This window comes from Drosophila teissieri, chromosome X (assembly GCF_016746235.2).
Source record: "Drosophila teissieri strain GT53w chromosome X, Prin_Dtei_1.1, whole genome shotgun sequence".
Lineage (NCBI taxonomy): Eukaryota > Metazoa > Arthropoda > Insecta > Diptera > Drosophilidae > Drosophila > Drosophila teissieri.
The window spans coordinates 17,736,419-17,756,486 of record NC_053034.1 but is presented as its reverse complement, the minus strand read 5'-3'; the positions used below and the strand labels follow the sequence as shown (position 1 = coordinate 17,756,486).

Here is a 20,068-nt window from a genome sequence, read left to right as displayed (position 1 = left end):
AAAAGGTACAAAAATAACTCGTACTCTTACTCTTCGGCACACACACACACACACACTGCTACGTCCATTGTGCCACATAAAAGAACAAAAGTTTTACAGGTGTGTGTGCTTGTGTGTGGGTACGTGACTCAACGCAGAGTTATGTGTATGTATGTATGTCGGTTCTCTCATATTCTCAGAAGATTCAAGAGCCTTGCCCCAAGATTAAGATAGAAATCGAAGCTGGGGCCTCAGGTGAGAATTTATCACTCCCAAAAGTGAATCAGGGATCTCCAAGAGAACGGCGAAAAAGAGAGAGAGAGAGAAACATTTCAAAGAGCGAGAGTGGATAACAAATTTCGGGGGAGTATACAGGTAGAAAACTATCCACTATTTACCAAAATAATAATAACATCAGACGCTAAGAACTCATCAACCCTCTATCTGATTATTTTCCCGCTTTAATTTTCAAAGTTTTTGAGTCAACGAAACTTAGTACATGTATAATTTAGAGATATCATATTTTTAAAACTAAGTTCTGTTAACTTAGATAACTTTATTCATGTATCTGATGTCATTTAATTGCTTCGAACTAGTGCAGCATTGCGAGCAAATTTGCTGTCAATCTTTTGCAGTCATTATCGATTGCTGACCACATTGATTACCACAGATACGGTCAGCTTAATTTCCTTTTGCCGTTAAGCGATAAATACTTAATTTCCGTTTGAGAGGCACTTGCAACTTGCTACTGGGTCAGCAATTAAAAGTGACTGGGTCAACTAAGACTGCACGGGAAAAGTCATCTTAATTGACATCCGATGCTCAGATCAGGTTTATCTAAACATAAAATATAAAGCAGCATACTTTCCTACGCACGTTTGTGTGATTTTAGACATCAAGATACAATTTTAAATGTATTGTGGAATTTTTTACTATCAAATATACTTTTGCCACCTGTTGGAGCTCAAGTAATATTTAATTATTAAAAAAAATTATTTCTAACAAGGTAATACTTTGTGGGATACAATTTCGAGTGAGGGGCATAGCCCACCTTTTGGATAGTATCTTAGTCCCCCCTTTTGGCTCTAGTTTCGTTTGTTTTCGTTTGTTTTCGTTTGTTTTCGTTGCTCTTTCGCTGCCTGGCGATCCCACGAAAAGGCGCAGGCTAATTACGGACGAAGAGAGGGAGGAGAGGAGAGGCAGGAGGCTGAAGAGCGAATGGGTGGAGAGGGAAGGGCCAACAGGTAAACAGGTAAGATATAGAAGAGATTCACAAGCACACTAACACTAGCGCACACGCACACACCTACGAACACTCGGCGAACAAAAGCAAAACAAAAACAAGAGGCAAACAAAACGTTGATTGCGTGGCTTACCTGCGAAAGAGAGGGAGAGAGAGAGCGAGAGAGTGAGAGAAAACGAAAGGGTGGGGAAAGAAGAGAAGCTCCAAAGATACAAATACAAAGATACAGCGCCAAGCATCCTCCAAAGTTACAAAGATACAATCGACACACTTGAGCTGAAGCATGAGTACATGTGTGTGTGTGTGCCTGGGCATCCACATTTATATATGCACGTATATACAGGTATATGTACATACATATATCCAACCCAGATGCTCAGAGTTATTATAACGGATTTATCTCAAGTTACAAGCTTGTGTGTTTGTGTGACACACATGGCAACACAAATATGATTTTATTATTTTTTTCATGGTATATTTTTCGAACTTTTTCATGCGCTTTGCCTTTTAGTTTTGTTGCCATACAAATAACTCGCAACTCCTTTGGGCCATCGTTTCTTGTTCTTCTTAGCCTACAGTGGAATCACGGTAAATGAACTTCAAGCTCAAGGACTTGAAATCCATCATTGGGATGGAGGTGTTTAAGATTGATTTACAATATTAGGAAAATATTCAGTTTAGGTAGTAAGGCCCTGAAATTAAAACTAGCTGGAAGTTTGAATTAGTTACTATTCCAGACCTGAAGAATGGCAATTAGAAAAACTCGACTGTATTTCTAGGGTATTTTGTTGTTCTTGCCGCAGGAAGGCCATAATTTTTGTTGTTGCCAAGGCTGCCTCATAACGACAGGAAATTAATGATTTAATTACATTTTTGGCTAGCCAGCTGAGCGAAGGAAGGTGCCCAAAGATAGAGACAGAGACAGAGATTAGTTAATGGCGGCACCTTTAATTGATTTTCCGTAGCTCCCATGGGAAAGTGACCAGCCTGATACATAGTGGTAGCTGCCCTCCCCTCTTACCCTCTAATTTCCAAAGCCAAGTCCTACCTCAACGAAGCCAACGATGAAGAGGCACAGCACAGTACAGCACAGCAAACTCGAAAAGAACAACGTGCGGACAACAGTAGAAAAAATGCTGCGCATGCGCGTGCCGAGAATTTTTTAAAAACCAGACCCGATTCCGCGATCGCAAGTCTGAAGTCTGAGTTCTGCGTTCTGTGGTCCCCAAGTCCAAACGTGGAGTCGCAGATCCAAAACATGGCTTGCATACCAAAGAAGAATCGGGTGGAATTCTCTAGTTGTCTGCACTGGGCGACTCTTCCAGTTTTAGCAGCACTGCTCCTTAATTATATGGGCAGTTGCTTAATTTATTTAGTTATGTTACGCTAGCCTAAAATTAAGTTTGGAAATTGGATTTAATTAGGCTCTTATTTGTAGGCTTACATTTGAAAGCTTAATGAATTCACCACACTAATATGGTAACTTAAACAATCGAGGCCCAAAAACTGAAAGCGAATCTAAATCAATTTCAGAAAAATCCCAGCGCAACTTGACTTTCCCATCTGACCGAGCAAAAAAGTCGAGAAAGAGAAATGTCATCGAGCATTGATTGTTGTCAGCCGATGTCCATGTCGATGTCGAGATGAGTGGATATAGCCAGAGGCCATGGATCAGATTTGAGGGGGGATCTGGGGAAGGGGGGTACGTACTACGTACATAGTTCGTATGTACGGACGTACGTACATCAGAGTGACAGTTTGGCAGGCAGCACAAATGCACAGCACACAACTACAACTACAACTACAACTTCAACTCGTAGATAATGCACATCAAGTGCAATGTGCAATGCGTCGTCGTATCAAGTGTCGTCAACAGGGGCGCATACAGAGGGGGCGTAAACATAAAAAACTATGGCACTTCAAGTCTTAACAATGATTGTAAATTAACAATAACCCGCTTAATGTGTTTTCTTAAAGAACGCAAATCCAATTTCAATTGGTGACACACATTTTTGTATTACATACCACACAAGGGCCATAGAAATAGCCAATCTATTTTGCATACTTCGCATAAATGGCAGCATAACAACCCCCTTTATGCGCGCCACTGCCCATCATCATCGTGGTCATCAGCAAAGTCTGTGTGCTGTCACTGTCTGCAACTGATTAGTCAGCAGGTTTTCAATTGTGGACGTTGGAAGAGGACACCGAGGCCATAGAACGAGTCAGCTGGCAGGAGGGTCATCGTGAAGTGACCACAAACTGACCTGCAAAACGGGAAAACGGAAAAACGGCGACCCCATCGGCCTAATTGCTATGCGCCATATCAATGGCCACCAAACTGTGCAATTGCCGCCAAACTGCTGATGCTTTTATCAGTCAGAAGCGGAAAAATCGATTAAAAATGTATAAATATTCATTGCCGGGCGAGGAAAATAACTCGTTAATTAATAATGAGCATAAAATGAATGCGCACGTGCTTAAATGGAACGTCGTGGGGTGGCGAGGGGCATTATGGGCCAGGGGGAGTGGAGAAAAGGATGCTGGGTTGACTTACGCGGGGAAACGTACAGTGCAGGCCAGACATACACATCCCCAAATAAAAAAGGAATCCAGGATAAAAGTTGTATCTATACACTTTGTCGTATGTTCAGAATTCAAACAAAGTTTAGCAATTTTCTTGGAATAATAAACTTACAAGATAATATTTGTATTGAATACCCAACCCATCGGAAGGGTGCTAATCACTTTTCCGCTGCTGTCTGCGAATAGTTTGTCGCTGAAGGCGAAATCACAACAGGTTCGTTTGGCAAGGACGAACGAGAGGGGTTGAGTGGTGCCAAAGCGAGAGGGACAGAGTGCGAGCACTGGGAAAAATGTGTGAAAAATGTCAGCGATGGCCAAAGGCGGAGCTCGAACAAGGATGCGGATACGGATGCGAATGCGAATGCGGATGCGAATGGGAATGGGAATAAGGATGCAGGACGGAGCTGCTGCGATCCAGCCAGGTGGAAAACCCAGCGAGCAGAGCGAGTAAATAAATAAGCAGTCATAAAAACTCAGCTCGTGCAGTGTGTCAGTGCATTTGGGTGTATTCAGCATTTGTGTGAGTATGTGTGTGGGCCCACATGTTGGGTATTTCCGCAGCGCGAAAAATTCCATTCAAGCCGGAGGGCCAACGCTTCGGCCCAGTAGCTACCATAGTTGGCAAAAAAAAAAAACAGAAGGAATTCAAAGGGTGAGAGCGGCGAGGAGCGGTAATAAATGCTTCATAAAATGCAAACACAGACGCACAAACACGCTCGCAGTGTTGGTCAAATAAATCAGCGGACAAACAAAACGAAAAACGGAAAAACAAGGCAGTTTGACAGGCACTGCTACGCGACAGCGCCTGTAGGTTAGGCTACATTATTTGCCATCCCTCGAGATCATTTAGCAAGGACACAGTGACTCAAACACTTCCCAATTCTTAAGTATTTGCTCCTTAAAGACATTATCACTTGGAACTTGTGGTCGTAACTCGCGTAATTTAGACGGATAAGAAAAAAGGCGAATAGTATAAACTCACCCTCTGGGATCCTGCCGCAAACTCTGATCGCCCAGTAAAAGTTCAGTTCTTCCAATTGATATGCTACTTGTGGGACTGTTCTGTTGCTGCTGCTGCTGCTGCAGTTGCAACTGCTGCTGTTGCTGTTGCTGTTGTTGCTGCAACTCGTAGGCGGCACTCAGCAACTGATGATGCTGCTGTGTTCTGCTGCTGCTGCTGCTGGCGATCGCTGCTGATGCACTCGAGCTGTATGAATGCACATCACTGGCTTGATGGACTATGACGTCTTCTAGTAACTGTGGAGTAGGCAAAAGAGTATACATTAGAACATGAAAATCAAGTGGATGAATTTTTCACAAATCGAACGAAATAAAACTCAAGTGCAGGCTTAAGACAGTCCTGGCTCAAAACCAATTCCAGTTCGGATAATAAATTGAATTACTATCCCAATTAAATGAATTCTTGAACAACTTCAAAATCAATTCGTAATTCACTTGCATGCAGAAGGAAATTCAACAGAAGCTAGAACCAAATAAATTCCTCAATGAAATGTAATTTAAATCAATCAAAGGCTGCCAAAAGGAAACTCAATATTCCGCAAAAACCAAAACACAAAGAAATACAAATGGAGGGTCATTCATGTGCCACCTCGCATATGTACATATATGTATATCATATATCACCTCTCTTCTCGGTGGATACAGATTGTTCGATATCAGTAGATCACAATTCTTCATCAGAGATGCAGTTGTCTGTGCCGCTGCCATTGAATTATTGCTATTATTGTTGTTGCTTAAAAGTAAATGTTGCTGCTGATGCTGCTGCTGCTGCTGTGTTGCATTATTGTTGCTCGAGTGCAGCTGCAATTCGGCAAAGGCCTGCTGCAATTGGCCACTCGATATGGCCGTGGAGTACTCCGTTTTGGGCGTGGTGGTGCCGTGCACATGCCGTTCCATCACCACCACCGATGACGATGACGACGAGGGTGGTGCTGCATCCACATCATGCTGCTGCTGCTGCTGCAAGTGCTGTGCCATCAGCGGTGATGTGGATGTCTGGGCATCCACGAAACTGGGATTGACAGGACCTCCGAGTTGCAGCGGCGCCGGTGCTGTGGGTCGATTGAGTTGGCTCGTCGTTGGTGGGTGGTTGTGGTGGTGCACCTGATGCTGTTGCCTCTGTTGGTAAATCGCCGCTGTGGTGGCCAATGATGCAGCTGCCGCTGGCAACGCGGTGGTGGCCGGCAATGTTGTCGTCGGCAACTGGGCATGCTTGTTGTTGTAGCTTATATAGGTTATGCCACAATAGTTGGCCCCGTCCACATCGTCATCATCGTCCAGATCCTCGTTGTCCACCTCCTCGGCCAAATGCTGCAAGCTGCTGGCCAACAGCGACTTGGCCTGCAATGGCTTCCCCGCCGCTGCGGCGGCCGCAAGTTGTTGCTGCAACTGTTGCAGCTGCTGCTGCTGCGCCTGGCTGGTCTGGTAGATGTGCCCCGTGGCACTGCTGGTCGACTGGCTGCTGGTGGTGCTGGCGGTGCCGAAACTGCTGATGCTATTGCCAGTGCAATTGGCCGTCTGTTTCAGGGCCGCCGATGTGGTGCTATTGGCATTGCGATCCGCCGCAGTGGCTGCGGCCACAGCGGCACTGACCAGCGCCGATGCCCCGTGCTCGATCTGGGCCACCACCGTGGTGGTGTGGGAGGATGCCGTCGGCACGGTGGTGGTGGCCGTTGCCAGCGATGGTGCACTGATCGGCCCGCCGGCGGTGGCCGTCGTCATCGTGGAACTGCTGCAGGTGATCTGGTTGCTCGTGAAGGACGTCACATAGATCGGCGTCGACTCGTTCAGGAAGCTGAGGTCCTGGCGCTGACTGGTCGCCGTGCCGCTCTTCGTTTGCTGCAGCTGTTCCAACCGACAAATTTGTTGAAAGTGGTTTAGAATGTTTTAGAATGTAAATTTAGCACAGGAATCACGAACCCAAAAAACCCCAATTTTTTTTTCTTTTCTCGAAAAGTAAACATTAAAAGCAAACGCAGGAAGCACTTAAATTTACTATTTTTGAGGTTTTTATAGATTCCATACTTAAATATATCAAAAACTGAACATTTTCGCAAATTTAAAATGTTTAATATTCAAAATTTGGAGTTTTATAAGTTGTTAACATCAAAATCGCAAAAAAACAAAGAGAAAAATACCCTAATTCATGAGAAATACACTCATTTCAACTCGTTGAATGCTGTCAAACATTTGCGTACATGTGTTGCACTTTATGTGACTATTATGATAACCATTCATTCATTGAGTGCAACAACACATTGTCAAACTACCAATCAAATTTCTGTTTGCACTTTTCATTGTGGCAGCACAAAGACCGAAAACCCGAAATAAGTAAGAGCTGAAAACTGTCATCGTTTAACACCGCTGACAGGCTTCGTTTCGCATATATGCAAATCAATCAAATTCCATTAAAATAAAGCTAACCAAGTAACGCCTGCCACGCCCCCGCTTCAAGTCGTCGCTGTATTGATGCTGTTCCCCTAATGAAATATGAATTATTAATGCGACGAACATGCCACATCCATTATTGTGGCTGGGCGGCATGCGTGTGCGTGTGTGTGTGCGTGTGTGTGTGCGTGTGTGTGGGTGGGTGAGTCTTCGTCTGCGTCTGGGTTTGGTTTTGGTTTGTATGCCATTTTTTCACTGGGTAGTAATGTAGGTAGGTGGCCAGACCAAAGACCCACTGAACTGCACCCACAATCTACACCGCATTCAGTGCCTGTCAATTAAGACGCCTTTGGGTCTTCGCACATGCACATAGTGTGCTACATACATATATCCTAGCCAATCCAATTGGCCTTAACCTTCTTCGGCACTTCGGCTTGCCAATAGCTATGGCTAAGTGTCAGCATATATATAAAAAAGTGAACATAAATGAACAATTTGAATTATGGGGCTCTTTTGATGCAATTACCTGAGGTTGAGGCGCCCAAGTTGGTTGTAGAATGAAAGTATACATATATACGAAAAATAAAAAGCAAAACCGAGTAGGGGTACTTAACGCCTGCGGCAGATTCTCACTTCACTCCCTATGGCTTATGTATATCTATATAATTCCTTTTTTCCTGCCACCCACCCATACGCCGTGAGCGTATTTTTTGTTCGCATTTTATCGGATTATTGACAGCCAAGTCGGTTTGTCAGTCTACCGCATCGGCTTGTGGATTCTCTCGATGGCGGAGTGAAGTGTCGTGGCTCCCAGTTGCCACATATACCTTATATACAAACATACTAAATACATACGTACAAGCATACATGCATACAGCATCTGCCAGCCCCACCCAATGATCCACCTACGCACTTCAACACTTATTGGATAAATCGATGCATGTATACACGGCGGGAAAATAATAAGCATACGTTTTAAACCAACTGTACAAATGTATGCTACAATATATCTGAACCACTTCAACTTATTTCCCACTGTATACTCTATGCTCTTTAGCATAAATATTTTTATTGCCTAAGTACTGGTATTGCTCTCAGTGTACTGATATGCATATTCACGTTTGTTTGAGTATGCAAAATCATTTGTTCGGTTGGCCTGGCAACAAACGATTGACTCACCGCCCCGCAGCGCCACTCTAGCGCATCCTAGACAAAAAAAAAGTACCAGTACCAGTACCACCCCCACTCCAGCTGGAGTAACCCAATCCAATTCAATCCAAGCCCAGCCCAACCCAATCCAGATCCCCAGATTCATACCAAAACCTATCCTATCCTAACCGAACTGAACTGAACCGCACCGCACCTGACCCCCATGGCATGGGACGTCCGGAAAGCTGAAAGCAATTGTTGGAGCGTTCAACTGTGATGACGATGATGACAAAAGCACTTGATGCGCTTAAAACTGCTGGAAGCACGAGGGGATCGGCATTGCGGGTTGCGGGGCATTCCGTGGGCTACCGCGTGATTCTAGGGTAGTCGGGTTTGGCGCAGCTCTCGATGCGGTTAATGCGTAATCCATTCCATCGCAATGAGAGCCTCTCGAACTCCGCGATTTCCCATTTTCCCATTTTCCTATTTTCCCATTCGCCGCCAGCCACCGAATCGAGTGACCAAATTATTGGGCACAACAATGCACTCAATTCAATCACTTTTGGAACCCTCGACAGGAGAATGCCGCCCTTGTATTGTAATGATTTGTACAGAAAAACCGAACTATGTTCTGAATACCTGGGTGTGTTCATTGTGAGCAGAATGAATCAAATTTAAGCATGAATGTCATTTGTTATTCAAAGATTTATTTCAACAAGAAAAGAAAACTCAAATATTGCACCAAGTCCAATAGTTAATAATACAAAATAGTTGCAGTGAATATAGAAAGCAATGCAAGTCAAATGTATACATGTAATCGATGTTATTTGCATGCAAATGATTTGCAATATGTCGTTTCATTCAGCGCGATCTTTTGTGCTTAAACTGTGAGCGCAACGATACTGTTAATACGCACAATGAATAGCTAATGAATTTATTCACTGGCCCACAGACTCAAAAACCTACACAGGAAAAAATAGTACTTTTCTTATATAGTACTCGTAGGCTATTAACAAAATAAAAGTTCATTTCACTCACAGATTTCTTAGGAATGTCTGATATATGTAATAGTGCACTGTTCCAGCTGATATGAACCCACTTTCTGGTTATATATTTATCCATATCTACTTTTGTTGTGTACCTCATTTTGGGAATCGGTAATGTTATGTAACTCCGAAGACCGAATCGCTTTATTAGCCCCATGTGAATACGTACACTCACTCTTTTGGTCGCACATGCAAATGGGATTGCAGCGTTCACTTTCAATTACCCACATATGTGATTTGCATTTGCATTTACTCCCCATTTTTCCCCTGGGCCACTGTTTTGTTTTTATTTGTATATATGTTTCTTTTAATTTTATGTTTTATTTGCCTCGATTTTTTCTATTTTTTTTTATCCGTTTTGCGTAACTTTTGATGGCAATTTGTTGTTTTTTGTTGTTTTTTTTGGATTTTGTTTTCAAGTTTATACAACGTTTGCTGTGAGCTTTTCGTTGTTTTATTCACTCTTTACGTTAGTTGTGTGTCTGCTTTTGTTTCCACTTTTAGTTTCAGTCCACTATATAGTTAGCAGTCTGTAGTCTACTGGCTCGTGTTGGGTTTGCTGAATTTTTAATTGAATTTTGCGAGCGAGCAGACTTCCTCATTTTTTGCATTTCGCATTTTGTATCTTGCAGCTTGTATTGTGTATTGTGTATTTTTGTATTTTGGTTTTGGCATTTGGGAGTGGCCTCCGGTCACTCAGTTATGCCAATAACAGTGGACTCCAGACTCCACACCATGTGTGATAGAAAGCTGTTTTGATAAAACGTTTTCGTTTTCGTTTTCAATTTCAGTTTCCCAACCAAATCGGGCCAAACACACAGCCTGCAAATAAAATGGCTCACATTCATGTTTGCCTCAATGCCACATGCCACATGCCACACAAACCGGCAACAAAACAAAACAAAAAAAAGCAAACAGAAGGCGAGGAGAAAAACGGTGTAGCACTTTCCGGGAATTCCCCATCCTGATTTGCCATTTTTTTCTCCTTTTCCTTTCCATCGAATATGCACTTCCAGCAGCCGTAAGAGAAAATCCTACGGAAGCCCACGCTAAAAAAAAAAAGCCAAGGGAAAACCTAAAAATAGCATTGTAATTTCTCGGAAAAAGTCTTGGTCCTGCTAATGTCCTTGGGCAAAAACAATAAGTTAATCCTGTGCAGAAAAGGCAACAAATTGCCGCAGTTGACCTATAATCCCAAATTGGTTTCCAATTTCAGTAGTAGTGGCCTTGATTTTGTAAAGCATTACCTTACATGCCAGTTAGGAATTCATTTCACTACTACATTTTGATTTTGATTTAATTAGTGTTAAGAACTTGAAAAATGTTCGAGACATGTGTCATTAAAACTTCCAGAAATTACGTAGAAATGCAAGTCAAGTGTAAAGAATCTGGCAAGTTGGCAACCGAAATTTCCCGGAAATAACCAAAGAATAAATAACTCCTTTGCAGGCCAGAAAACTTTTTAATTGGAAAAGTATTCTAGATATGTGCACCTTATAAATGGCGAAAAAACTCTTTAAAACCTGCTGTTAAATTCGAATGCAAAACAAATAGCATCAAACTGAAAATTTGGTTAAAAAATATGCCCAACATTTTTGAGAAAATACGGCTTCAATTAAACTTGAAATTCCGGTAATCTAGAAAATATCCTGCAAACCTCCTTAAAAAATACCATAAGGATGTGATCAAACTGCCGGAGCTGAGTAAAACGAAAGCCAACCAGAAATTGGCAGATATGGAACCCAAGTGGGCGGGTCACTCACCTTTTTGGACAGCTGGGTGATGTCGACGGGCGTGACCCGGTTCAAGGCCGCCAATCTCTGCAGACGTTCGCGGGCGTGCTCCTCGACGGCGATGACGAAGGCGTCCTGCACCGAGTTGCCAATATCCCAGGCTGCAAGAGGGAGACAAGTGGTTGGAATAATTAATTTGGGACATTAAACATTTAGCAGGGCGCTTAATTGCCCGGGATCTCTCGAGCAGAAGGAGCCCCAAAATTGGACAGTAGATTCGCTCTGGTGACGAAGCAATGCTCTTATAGTTATGGTACATATATATTTAAACACCAATACTTTGCGTCATAAGCTTCCCCTTAATTACAGTTGTTAAATTTCATTTCGAAAGCTATTCATCCCAACGCTAACATATAAATACATACATACATATATCCCAAATGCTACATACGAGTAGAGACTAGTGACGAAAGCCGCCTATGATCGTTTTGGGAGTTGACGTCACTGACCTAAGCAATGATTTGCGCCATTACGACAGGCATCACTGCGGCTTAGTCCTTTCGGTTTTTTTGGTACTCCCCTAACGCTCATTCGCTGCATTCACGGCGCTCTAAACGAATCGTTCGATACATATTCATGAGTGCATTCACGGGCCACAAAAATGTTGCCGCCTGGGAATCGTTTTTATGCCTGTTTCTCATTCCGTTTTTTTTGGTTTTTTTTTTTGGAGTATGTGTGGGTTGTTTTTTTTTTCGAAAAGAGAGATGGTGGCTAAAAGTTTTGCTAAAAATTTTCTGGTTGCTGACAGTAACGACAACCGCCCACTTTTCGCCGTCCCAAATCCACTTTCTTCATGTTGCTGGCTCCTTGTCCTTATCCTTCTTCGTCGCCCACTCAGCGTCTGAACTTTTCTTGTCACTTTTATTGCTTTTTGGCTGCACTCCCATCGAAAAACCGAAACCAAGCCCACCCAAACCACCCAAAACCACCCACTAAGCAACCCTCCCCATGACCTCGGCTTTAATTTCATTTCGCTGCCCTTGCGTTTTCGGCTGTTGATTGCGTCAAAAAGCGGTGGGCTTTACAGGCTGCTGCTGGCTATGGGGTACGTATGGGGCCAAAGACGCCCTCGATCCGAGGGCGCATCCCCCCAGCCCCAAATACCACCCCACCGCCCCATTGAACCCCTACACCCCCCAGTTGTGCCCGGGCAAAAGTGGAGCGCTCGAGCCAGATCCAATTAGGCGCCGCGTTGTCAGCCTCGATGTCGCTACATGTCGTTGAACCTACCGCCCCCTCACTCCTCCTACACTTGGAATAAATCCAGACCTACATTGGTCGACAGATCAACTGAAAAGATTCAACCTAACTGTGACCTACAACTGGTCATGCAGTCCTTACGTAAAGTAGCAAGAAGAAGGCATGATATAACGTGAATTAGGAATATTGGAATTTAAAGACTCTACCGTACAACAAATGTTGAAGTGTTTTTGGGCAGTGTATGGGGTTTTCACTGCATGCAGGCGAAGGGTTGGTGCGGGGGCGTTTTTGCGAGTTGGAGAAACTACCGTGCGTTTTCCGAGCTCCAAGTTTCTGACTTTTAATCTCATTTGTGCGCGCGAGAGTATATGTATCTCTGTGTGTATGTGTGACCCTGTGCGTGTCCCTGTCCGTGTGTTGGTATTGGTGCGGGTGTCCATGTGTGTGCCTTTCGCTTGTGTCATTCATTTCCGCGACACAGCCCCTTTCGGCATTCCTCTCATAAGTCTTGACATGCCGTGTCAGTCGAGCGCCTCTTAAAGTCCGGGCAATTGCGATTCCGATTGAGTTCATGTCCGTCCGGAGAAGAAAAAAATAGGGAAGGGGGTGGGATTTGGGTGGCTGAGGGGTTGTTGTCAAAGGGCGGACAGCGAACACTGGACACCGAACACCGCCCCATTGACACATGCAAAGGCTCGTAATCGAGTAGCAAGCTGTTGACGTAGTCATCACAGGTGTCCATTACTGTCCGTCCGTTTGCCGTCCGTCCGTAGTGCCTTGTTCGTTGTCCACTCTCCGTTGCCCATTGTCCATTGTCCGCAATTTGTTGTTCTTTGAGCTCTCGTTGCTCTCCGTTGTGTTGAGTGTTTGTGCAATATTATTAACCTTAATTAACCATTAATAGGTCTTGCGGCCCGAGAAGACGACAGGTGAGACCAAAGAGGAAAGGGTAAAACAGGGGCCTACTCCATCTATCAGACAGTTTAACGAGTTTACACAACTTGTACCCTACATATTCGTACCATTTTAATTAATGTTGAAGTCTTTTGAAAAAACAGTAACATCCAGTTTAAAAAAAATGTATAAATTATTTACTTTGTGGTCACTCATTCACTTTGCCAATAATATTTATTATTTAAATCCGATTTGAGTACACAGCTGTCATTTCGACCAGAGTTTGTCCCTACTTTATTTGCAAATAAAAAGGGAATTGTGCGTTTACTGTCATTTTGCACATTTGTGTTTGTCGCTGCGAAGAGTGCATAAACATCAACTATTTCAACAAAGTGCTGTTTGTTGCACAGTTGTTAACTTTTAGATGTTTTTGCAACGAGTATGCGCGGTATATGGGTATGAACTTTTATTGGGTGCTCCACTAAGTAAATAAACCTTTATCACCGCCTTAATTATGGTGTCGGACTTGCTGTCACAAAGGAAAACTCAAAGATACATATGTACCTATAGGTGTATCCCAAAGAAACGTAAGTAACGAACGCTTCAAACCATTATTTCACTGTCTTTTAGCTCAAGTAATTAACCAAATTAAAAGCCAGAAATTGATCTTTGGTGCTTGTTTATACTCGTATAGAGTATTGCCCCGTCGAGATGTATTGTGTTCTCTACCGCATCTCCTGTTACCCCGCTCGTGTGGCACTTCACACATTTCAAGAGTAACCAAGGAGCTGAGGTGATGGCGGAAACTTCGCCGTTTAATGGGTCTATGGGTCTGCTCTGGTATCTGGAATCTTGAATCGCAATGAAAAGTAGCGGATGAAGAGAGTCGGTGGAGTAGAAGGGACTTTAATTGCCCGCAAGCAAATCGATAAACAATAAACCAAAGTGCACTCAAATTGCAGAAACCACGTGAGAAGTGCCTGCAACATACATATACATATATAGCAAACGATGGCATTGGCAACTAGGAGCAACAGCAACAGCAACAAGCCTCCACAATATGCACAATGCATGGATGTACATATGAACGTAGTACATACATATGTATGTACATACAAAATGGTGGGTGAAAAGTACCTGCCGCCAACTTCCTGGATTTCCAAACTGCAGGTGGAATTGCCGGAATCAGTGGTCGGTGGAATCGATGGATTGGATTTTCAATTGGAGGCAGTGGAAGCTCAAACCGCAAATCGAGCTATGCGAAACTTTTCGGCGGATTGGATGTGTGTTTATCATGCCATAGTAGCCCATCAGTAAAATCACTATGCTCTGGCATCTGTATGTAACCATGATAGCCAGCATCGTACAATTTCGTAATATGCGTCTATCAAATGTAGGAGGAATTCGCTTTTGAGAATATAACAATGAGTATTGAGTGTGCAAGCAGCAAAGTCTCATATTTCCTATACAAGTTTATTGAATCTACAATGAAGGCCAGGCAAAACAGCCAACTGTTTGCCATTTGCTGTGATTTTTAATTCAGCTTTTGTTGCTTACTTTTGGCCCTGGCCTTTAGCACAGAAAGAGTGAACAGCAAAATAATAACAAGGAAAATAACAAAAAGATGCAGAAAAAATAATGAAAAAATAATAACAATGGTCGCATATCGCTCGAACGAATTTTTTTGTGCAATTTGCAATCAAAATTTAATTGAATTGCAATGTATAATGTAATGTATAGTGATAGTACATATAGTGAAAAAAGGGTATACAATGTGCCGGATAACCGCATGGAAAAGTCACACTTTGCGGCAAACATACTAATTGGCCATTAAATGATTAACATTATAATGCAAATATGTTGATTTTAAATATTTTAATGAGAGAACTTGCCAACTTAATTGCAGCGAATTCTTGCAGAGCGTACAAACATACATAAATAAAATATGATATATGTAATTATTATGATTATATTTTGGCCTTCTTCGTTGGCTGTTTTGCGGCTTTTAACGTTTCTTTTCTTTTTTCCTTTTATTATTTGATGTGAGCGAATCGAAACCCGTTTGGTAAATAGAAGAAGATTTCGTTTTATAACGCATTATCTGCGAGAGAAAAACACAATGCTGCAGAGGCACACGGATACAGAGATACTAAGATACAGAGATACAGGTGTGCTTGGTTATCGAAGTGTGCGAATTGTTATTATTTGTCTCCGTCTTTTATCTACGAATCATGTGCACATGGGTTATGTAACCGCACAATCGAGTATCGGATTACCCGTCGCCGACGCCGGCATTGGAAGCCTTCTTCTTCTCGGGACTGGAACTTGGGAATCTGGAAAATCTGTGCGATCTGCGGAATTCATGGCCAAGACCACCTGCACTTTGGCTGACTGGCTGGCAAACTCAATCAAAGGCTTAAAGTAAACAGCAGGGCGAGCAATTAAAATCTAAGTTGCGCCAGCATTGCCAAAACTTTTCAAAAGTAATCAATATGAAGTTGAATTATACCAAAGTTACAAAAAGTTACAATTCTCGAAACGAGCAACGCGAGTCAACAAAAACCTTGATCCGCTTTGGGATAAGTCAAATAGTTGCAATTGCTTGCTCAGAATCTGGCTAGCTAATTAACCGAATATTACCCAAAAAATAGAGTAAAAGAAAGTTAAAAAATAAGCATCAGTCATTGCTTTTCCTGTTTCCCAAATATAAATCTGTCAAACGGGGGGAAGTTCACAAAAGCGGGTCTTCAACTCGATTGTTTGGTAAATAAAAGGCATGCATATCAATTTGTGTCAAAGCAGATTTGATATAGCCAATCGGGGGTTGAATGAGTGTAAGCGTGAGCACCTTACTCAACTACTTTTTTTTATATACACACTCTTTTTATACCCCATCCCCCGCTGCAGAGCGAAAAAGCCCCTTCAGGCATATTTGAGCATTACTCATACGCCGCATGGGCCGCAGTTGCTTTATCGCTTATCGCACACTTTTTTTTGTGTGTTGTGCTCCACATTTCGTTCCCACTCATTGGGATTTCTGGGTAAACATGAAAATTGTTTAATTGTGGGGCCAAAAGGGTTGAGACAGCGGGCTGGGGTTGATTACGGCTGATGGACGGTCGCATTGTTTACCTTTTTTTTTTGTACCAGGTACTCTCAACCTGATTATAAAAGTAATATAAAGTAATTGAAAGCGAAAGCCAAGTGATTTTAAGTGATATTTTCATCTCCATTTGTAATTAAGTAAGCATTTTATTAAAGGCATATTTAAACCATCATCAAATGGTGGCAATTAATAGAAAGAAAATTGATTTATTCCTTATACTTGGCCGATGAATATGCAGAAATGGGATAAGAATTCCCTTGAGCGCAAAATCTGCATCTTTTGAATTGCGCCTGCCACAGAGAGTGAAATTCATTTTAGACTTAAATTGCATTTTGCAAAACCGGAATTGAATAATTTGCTGCTAACAGAATTCAATTAAAGCTTCACTTGACATGCGATGAGCTGACGACAATCATCATCTCAGGGTCATGTTCTCGTTATATTCGTTTTAGTGTTTCTGATTCTGTTTCTTTTCGTTTTATGCTTTTCAATTTCTTTATTTTCGTAGTGTCTCAGTCTCAGGTGCGCATTGTCTCACGTTTGTTTGCTTATTTGCGCGCTTGATTGCCCCACACACGGCGTTTTCTTTGTGACGACTTCAAATTGCAATTAGCTCCAGATCTCCCCCACCTGCCCCACCTGTTCCACCTGCCCCGCCGATCTGCCACGCCCCCCAACCCACCGAAATCACTTGCTGAAATAATCTTATTCTGTGCCGTTTGTTGTTTGCTGCTCGGCTGTTGCGTGCAGGGTTTCGCTTCGCCTGACAACAAGTACGATCTTTCGAGATTAGAAACAGATCCGAAAAGAATGGAGCTGGTTTATGAAAGTGGATACAGCCTAGGATAATAAATACACATGCATATATGTATATATTCTATAATTTAAGCCGCAATTGAATCATACAAACTGCACAGATCTACAAATTGGTATTTCACTGCGAGCATCACAGACTGGCTGCACATGTACTATGTATGTATGTAGTATGTACATATGTATAGTACATAATTTATATCGAATGAATTGGCATTAAGGCATTATCTGCGCATATCCAATTAGAGAAGCTAACGGTAAAGCGCTGAAGAATCCAAAGAATCGACAACGGCACCCAAGAAATCAAGCATTCCGATGCCACAGAAGAACGGAACGGCACAAACCGATTCTTCACTCAACCTTTCTCCGCTCATTTTTTTTGTTATTTTTTTTTTTGTTATTAGATAATGCCCTTCGAGATGGGGAAAAACTGGGGAAAACGCTGCAAATGCAACGGTGAACGGTGGAGCAAGAAAATGTGTTCAGGTGCACACAAAAAGCCAAAGAACGCAGAACGGCAAACAAAAACAGAAACAGAAATAAGGAAAAAGAATACGAAAACGAAACAAGACAGCAAGACAACAAATGCAGCTGCAAATGCAGCAGATAAAGAACAAGAATGTGATGAATAAGTGGGCGTGGCACTCGGCTGTCATGTTAAAAAATAATCATAGCGAAATTAACAACGTGAGTATGGGTATTTGAAAATTGAAAAGCTGCTGAGTTCGATGGTCTGCAGTCAGAGGTAAGTTCAGCAAGGAATAAAAAAAACTAATAGAGGATATTTCAGCTTCTCTACGTATACAAAAATGTGTCGCAAATCTATTTAAACATTTTAGTTAAAACAAGGGATTTCAACGTTTAAGAAATAACTTTCTTTGATTGTTATTCCATTGTTTGCAGTACAACCAAATCAGTGGCATTTGCTCTGAATTTACTGTGCACTTTGTTTGCTTCGCACTGAGAATGCCAGAATCAATTATTCCGATTAAACTCGTTAGGGGGCAAATGAATACAGGTGGAATTAAAACACACCTACATGCGGATCCAGATGCCAACAGTTCCCAGCAGTTGCCAGCAGTTGGGAGCAAGGACATGTGAGCCGATCGGATAATCGAATAATGGAATAATCGGAATCCACTGGCACCACATTAGATGGACCACTGAGCCGCCGCATTCCTGTGGCCACTGAGGTCGACCCAACCCAAAGTCATATAGCCATGGCCATGGCCGTGTGCATCCCGATCCGCGCCCCCATTTCGGCTACATCCTTGCTCATCATACACTCGAAACAAACAGGGTTTTTGTCGTGCAATTGGAATCGGAAACCAAAACTTCCTGATAAGATATAATAACTGAAACCAAATTTGTATCTATTAGAGACTGATATGTAGTTATTATTATAAAATATTGGTTTGCTCTCTCAATCCTATTCGTCTTTGATTCTAATACGGTTCGCTCAGTGCACTAGCATCTCAATGCAATTCCATGGCCAAGTTGGAAAACAATTTGGGCTCTCCCCTTGCTATTGCCATCTCCCTTGTGTCGGCTCTCCCTCTCGCTCGCTCGCCTGAGGCAATGACTTTTACACATCGCAGCACATGGCCATCTCGTACCTTTTCCAACCCCACAGCCCCTCACCGCCCATCCACCGCCCATCGACCGCCCCCTCACACCCCCTTCATCGCCGCCCAGCGCATCCGAGCGCGCTCAATTGTATCGCTTCAGATTCGGATTCAGCTTCAGCTTCATCTTCAGTCGACGTTGGCCGCGTGTAAAACTTAAAGACTTACTCACACAATTGAGTCAGCAGCTACACTGGAAAATAAAACGCAACTCAAGTCGCAACTACTAAAATATAGGTAAGAAATTAACATTAGGTAAGAAATTTGAGCTACAAATGGTACTGAGCAATAGCCGTCTTTGTTTCGTTAATCGGTATGTTGATTTTGATGTTGACATTCCAGTAAATTGTTTTCCTTTTTAATCGAATTCGCTATTTACTTTATTGTGTTACGCGGCTTTTGCCCACCATGCGGAATATTAAATAAGTAAATATATACAATTTTAATTGCTCAATTAACTTTATCAAGAGGACATCGAAACGTGCAGTTTTCAAACTTGACACACAATTGGTTTTATTTGTAACACCCTGATTCATTTTGTAGCATGTTATTTTAATGAGTCTCATTGTTGACCATTCAATTCATTCTTTCTTTAATTACATTCAAATTGTGCTTCTCTCTGCCTATGTTCGTTTTGCATTCAATTTCAGAGGTTTCAAATTTCTGCCAGTGTTCTTTTGGAGCCAAGAAACTTGCGTTACCGGATTTTGGATGCTGTTCACCCTCTACCTCTCTCTATCGCCCAATCGCAGGCCATCCTGCTTGCACCTGCAGGCGGCCCCATAGACGAACATTGAAAACTTTGGCCATAGTTTTTAGTTTTAAGTTTTTCAGCTTCGCACCTCGCTTCCTCTGCCGGCGAACTCCCATTGATTTCGCTTTGAACAAGAAATACATTGCTTAGGAATGTATTTGGTGTTTTAGTGCTTTTCCCCCCGTTTTTTTTGTATGTTAGCCGCCGCTGCAAACTGGAAATTCTTTGGGGTCTGTTGGAGTTGACCCAAAAATAAAAGCGGTTTCGAGGAGACTGCAACTGATTGCCGCCTTATCAATGGACCAATGGTGTGTGTGTGCGTGTGTGTGTGAAGGGGGGGAATGCCATATTCTGGGTTGCGTATACGCCCCTTGGAATGCGGTGCACAGTGCAGCCAAAACTGTAATTCAATTGGCTGCTGATTCTGCAATGTGTGCGCTCGAAATGGGTCAGCATCTGATTGATTTAGTAT

At 42.6% G+C, this 20,068-nt stretch overlaps 1 protein-coding gene across 4 annotated transcripts in view; it reads right to left on the bottom strand.

Annotated features, from left to right (window-relative positions):
• Positions 1–20,068, bottom strand: part of LOC122625074 (disks large homolog 1) — a 58,160-nt gene that overhangs the window by 23,507 nt on the left and 14,585 nt on the right. For 2 of the 4 annotated variants that reach the window (XM_043804944.1, XM_043804941.1), the window contains 2 exons: positions 11,175–11,305; positions 4,791–5,065 (listed from right to left, as the gene is read on the bottom strand). In XM_043804944.1, the coding sequence (XP_043660879.1) occupies positions 4,791–5,065; positions 11,175–11,305 (406 nt within the window). Of the gene's footprint in view, positions 1–4,790; positions 5,066–5,452; positions 6,674–11,174; positions 11,306–20,068 lie in introns of those variants that run through there. The other 2 variants (XM_043804947.1, XM_043804940.1) reach the window with 2 other exon arrangements.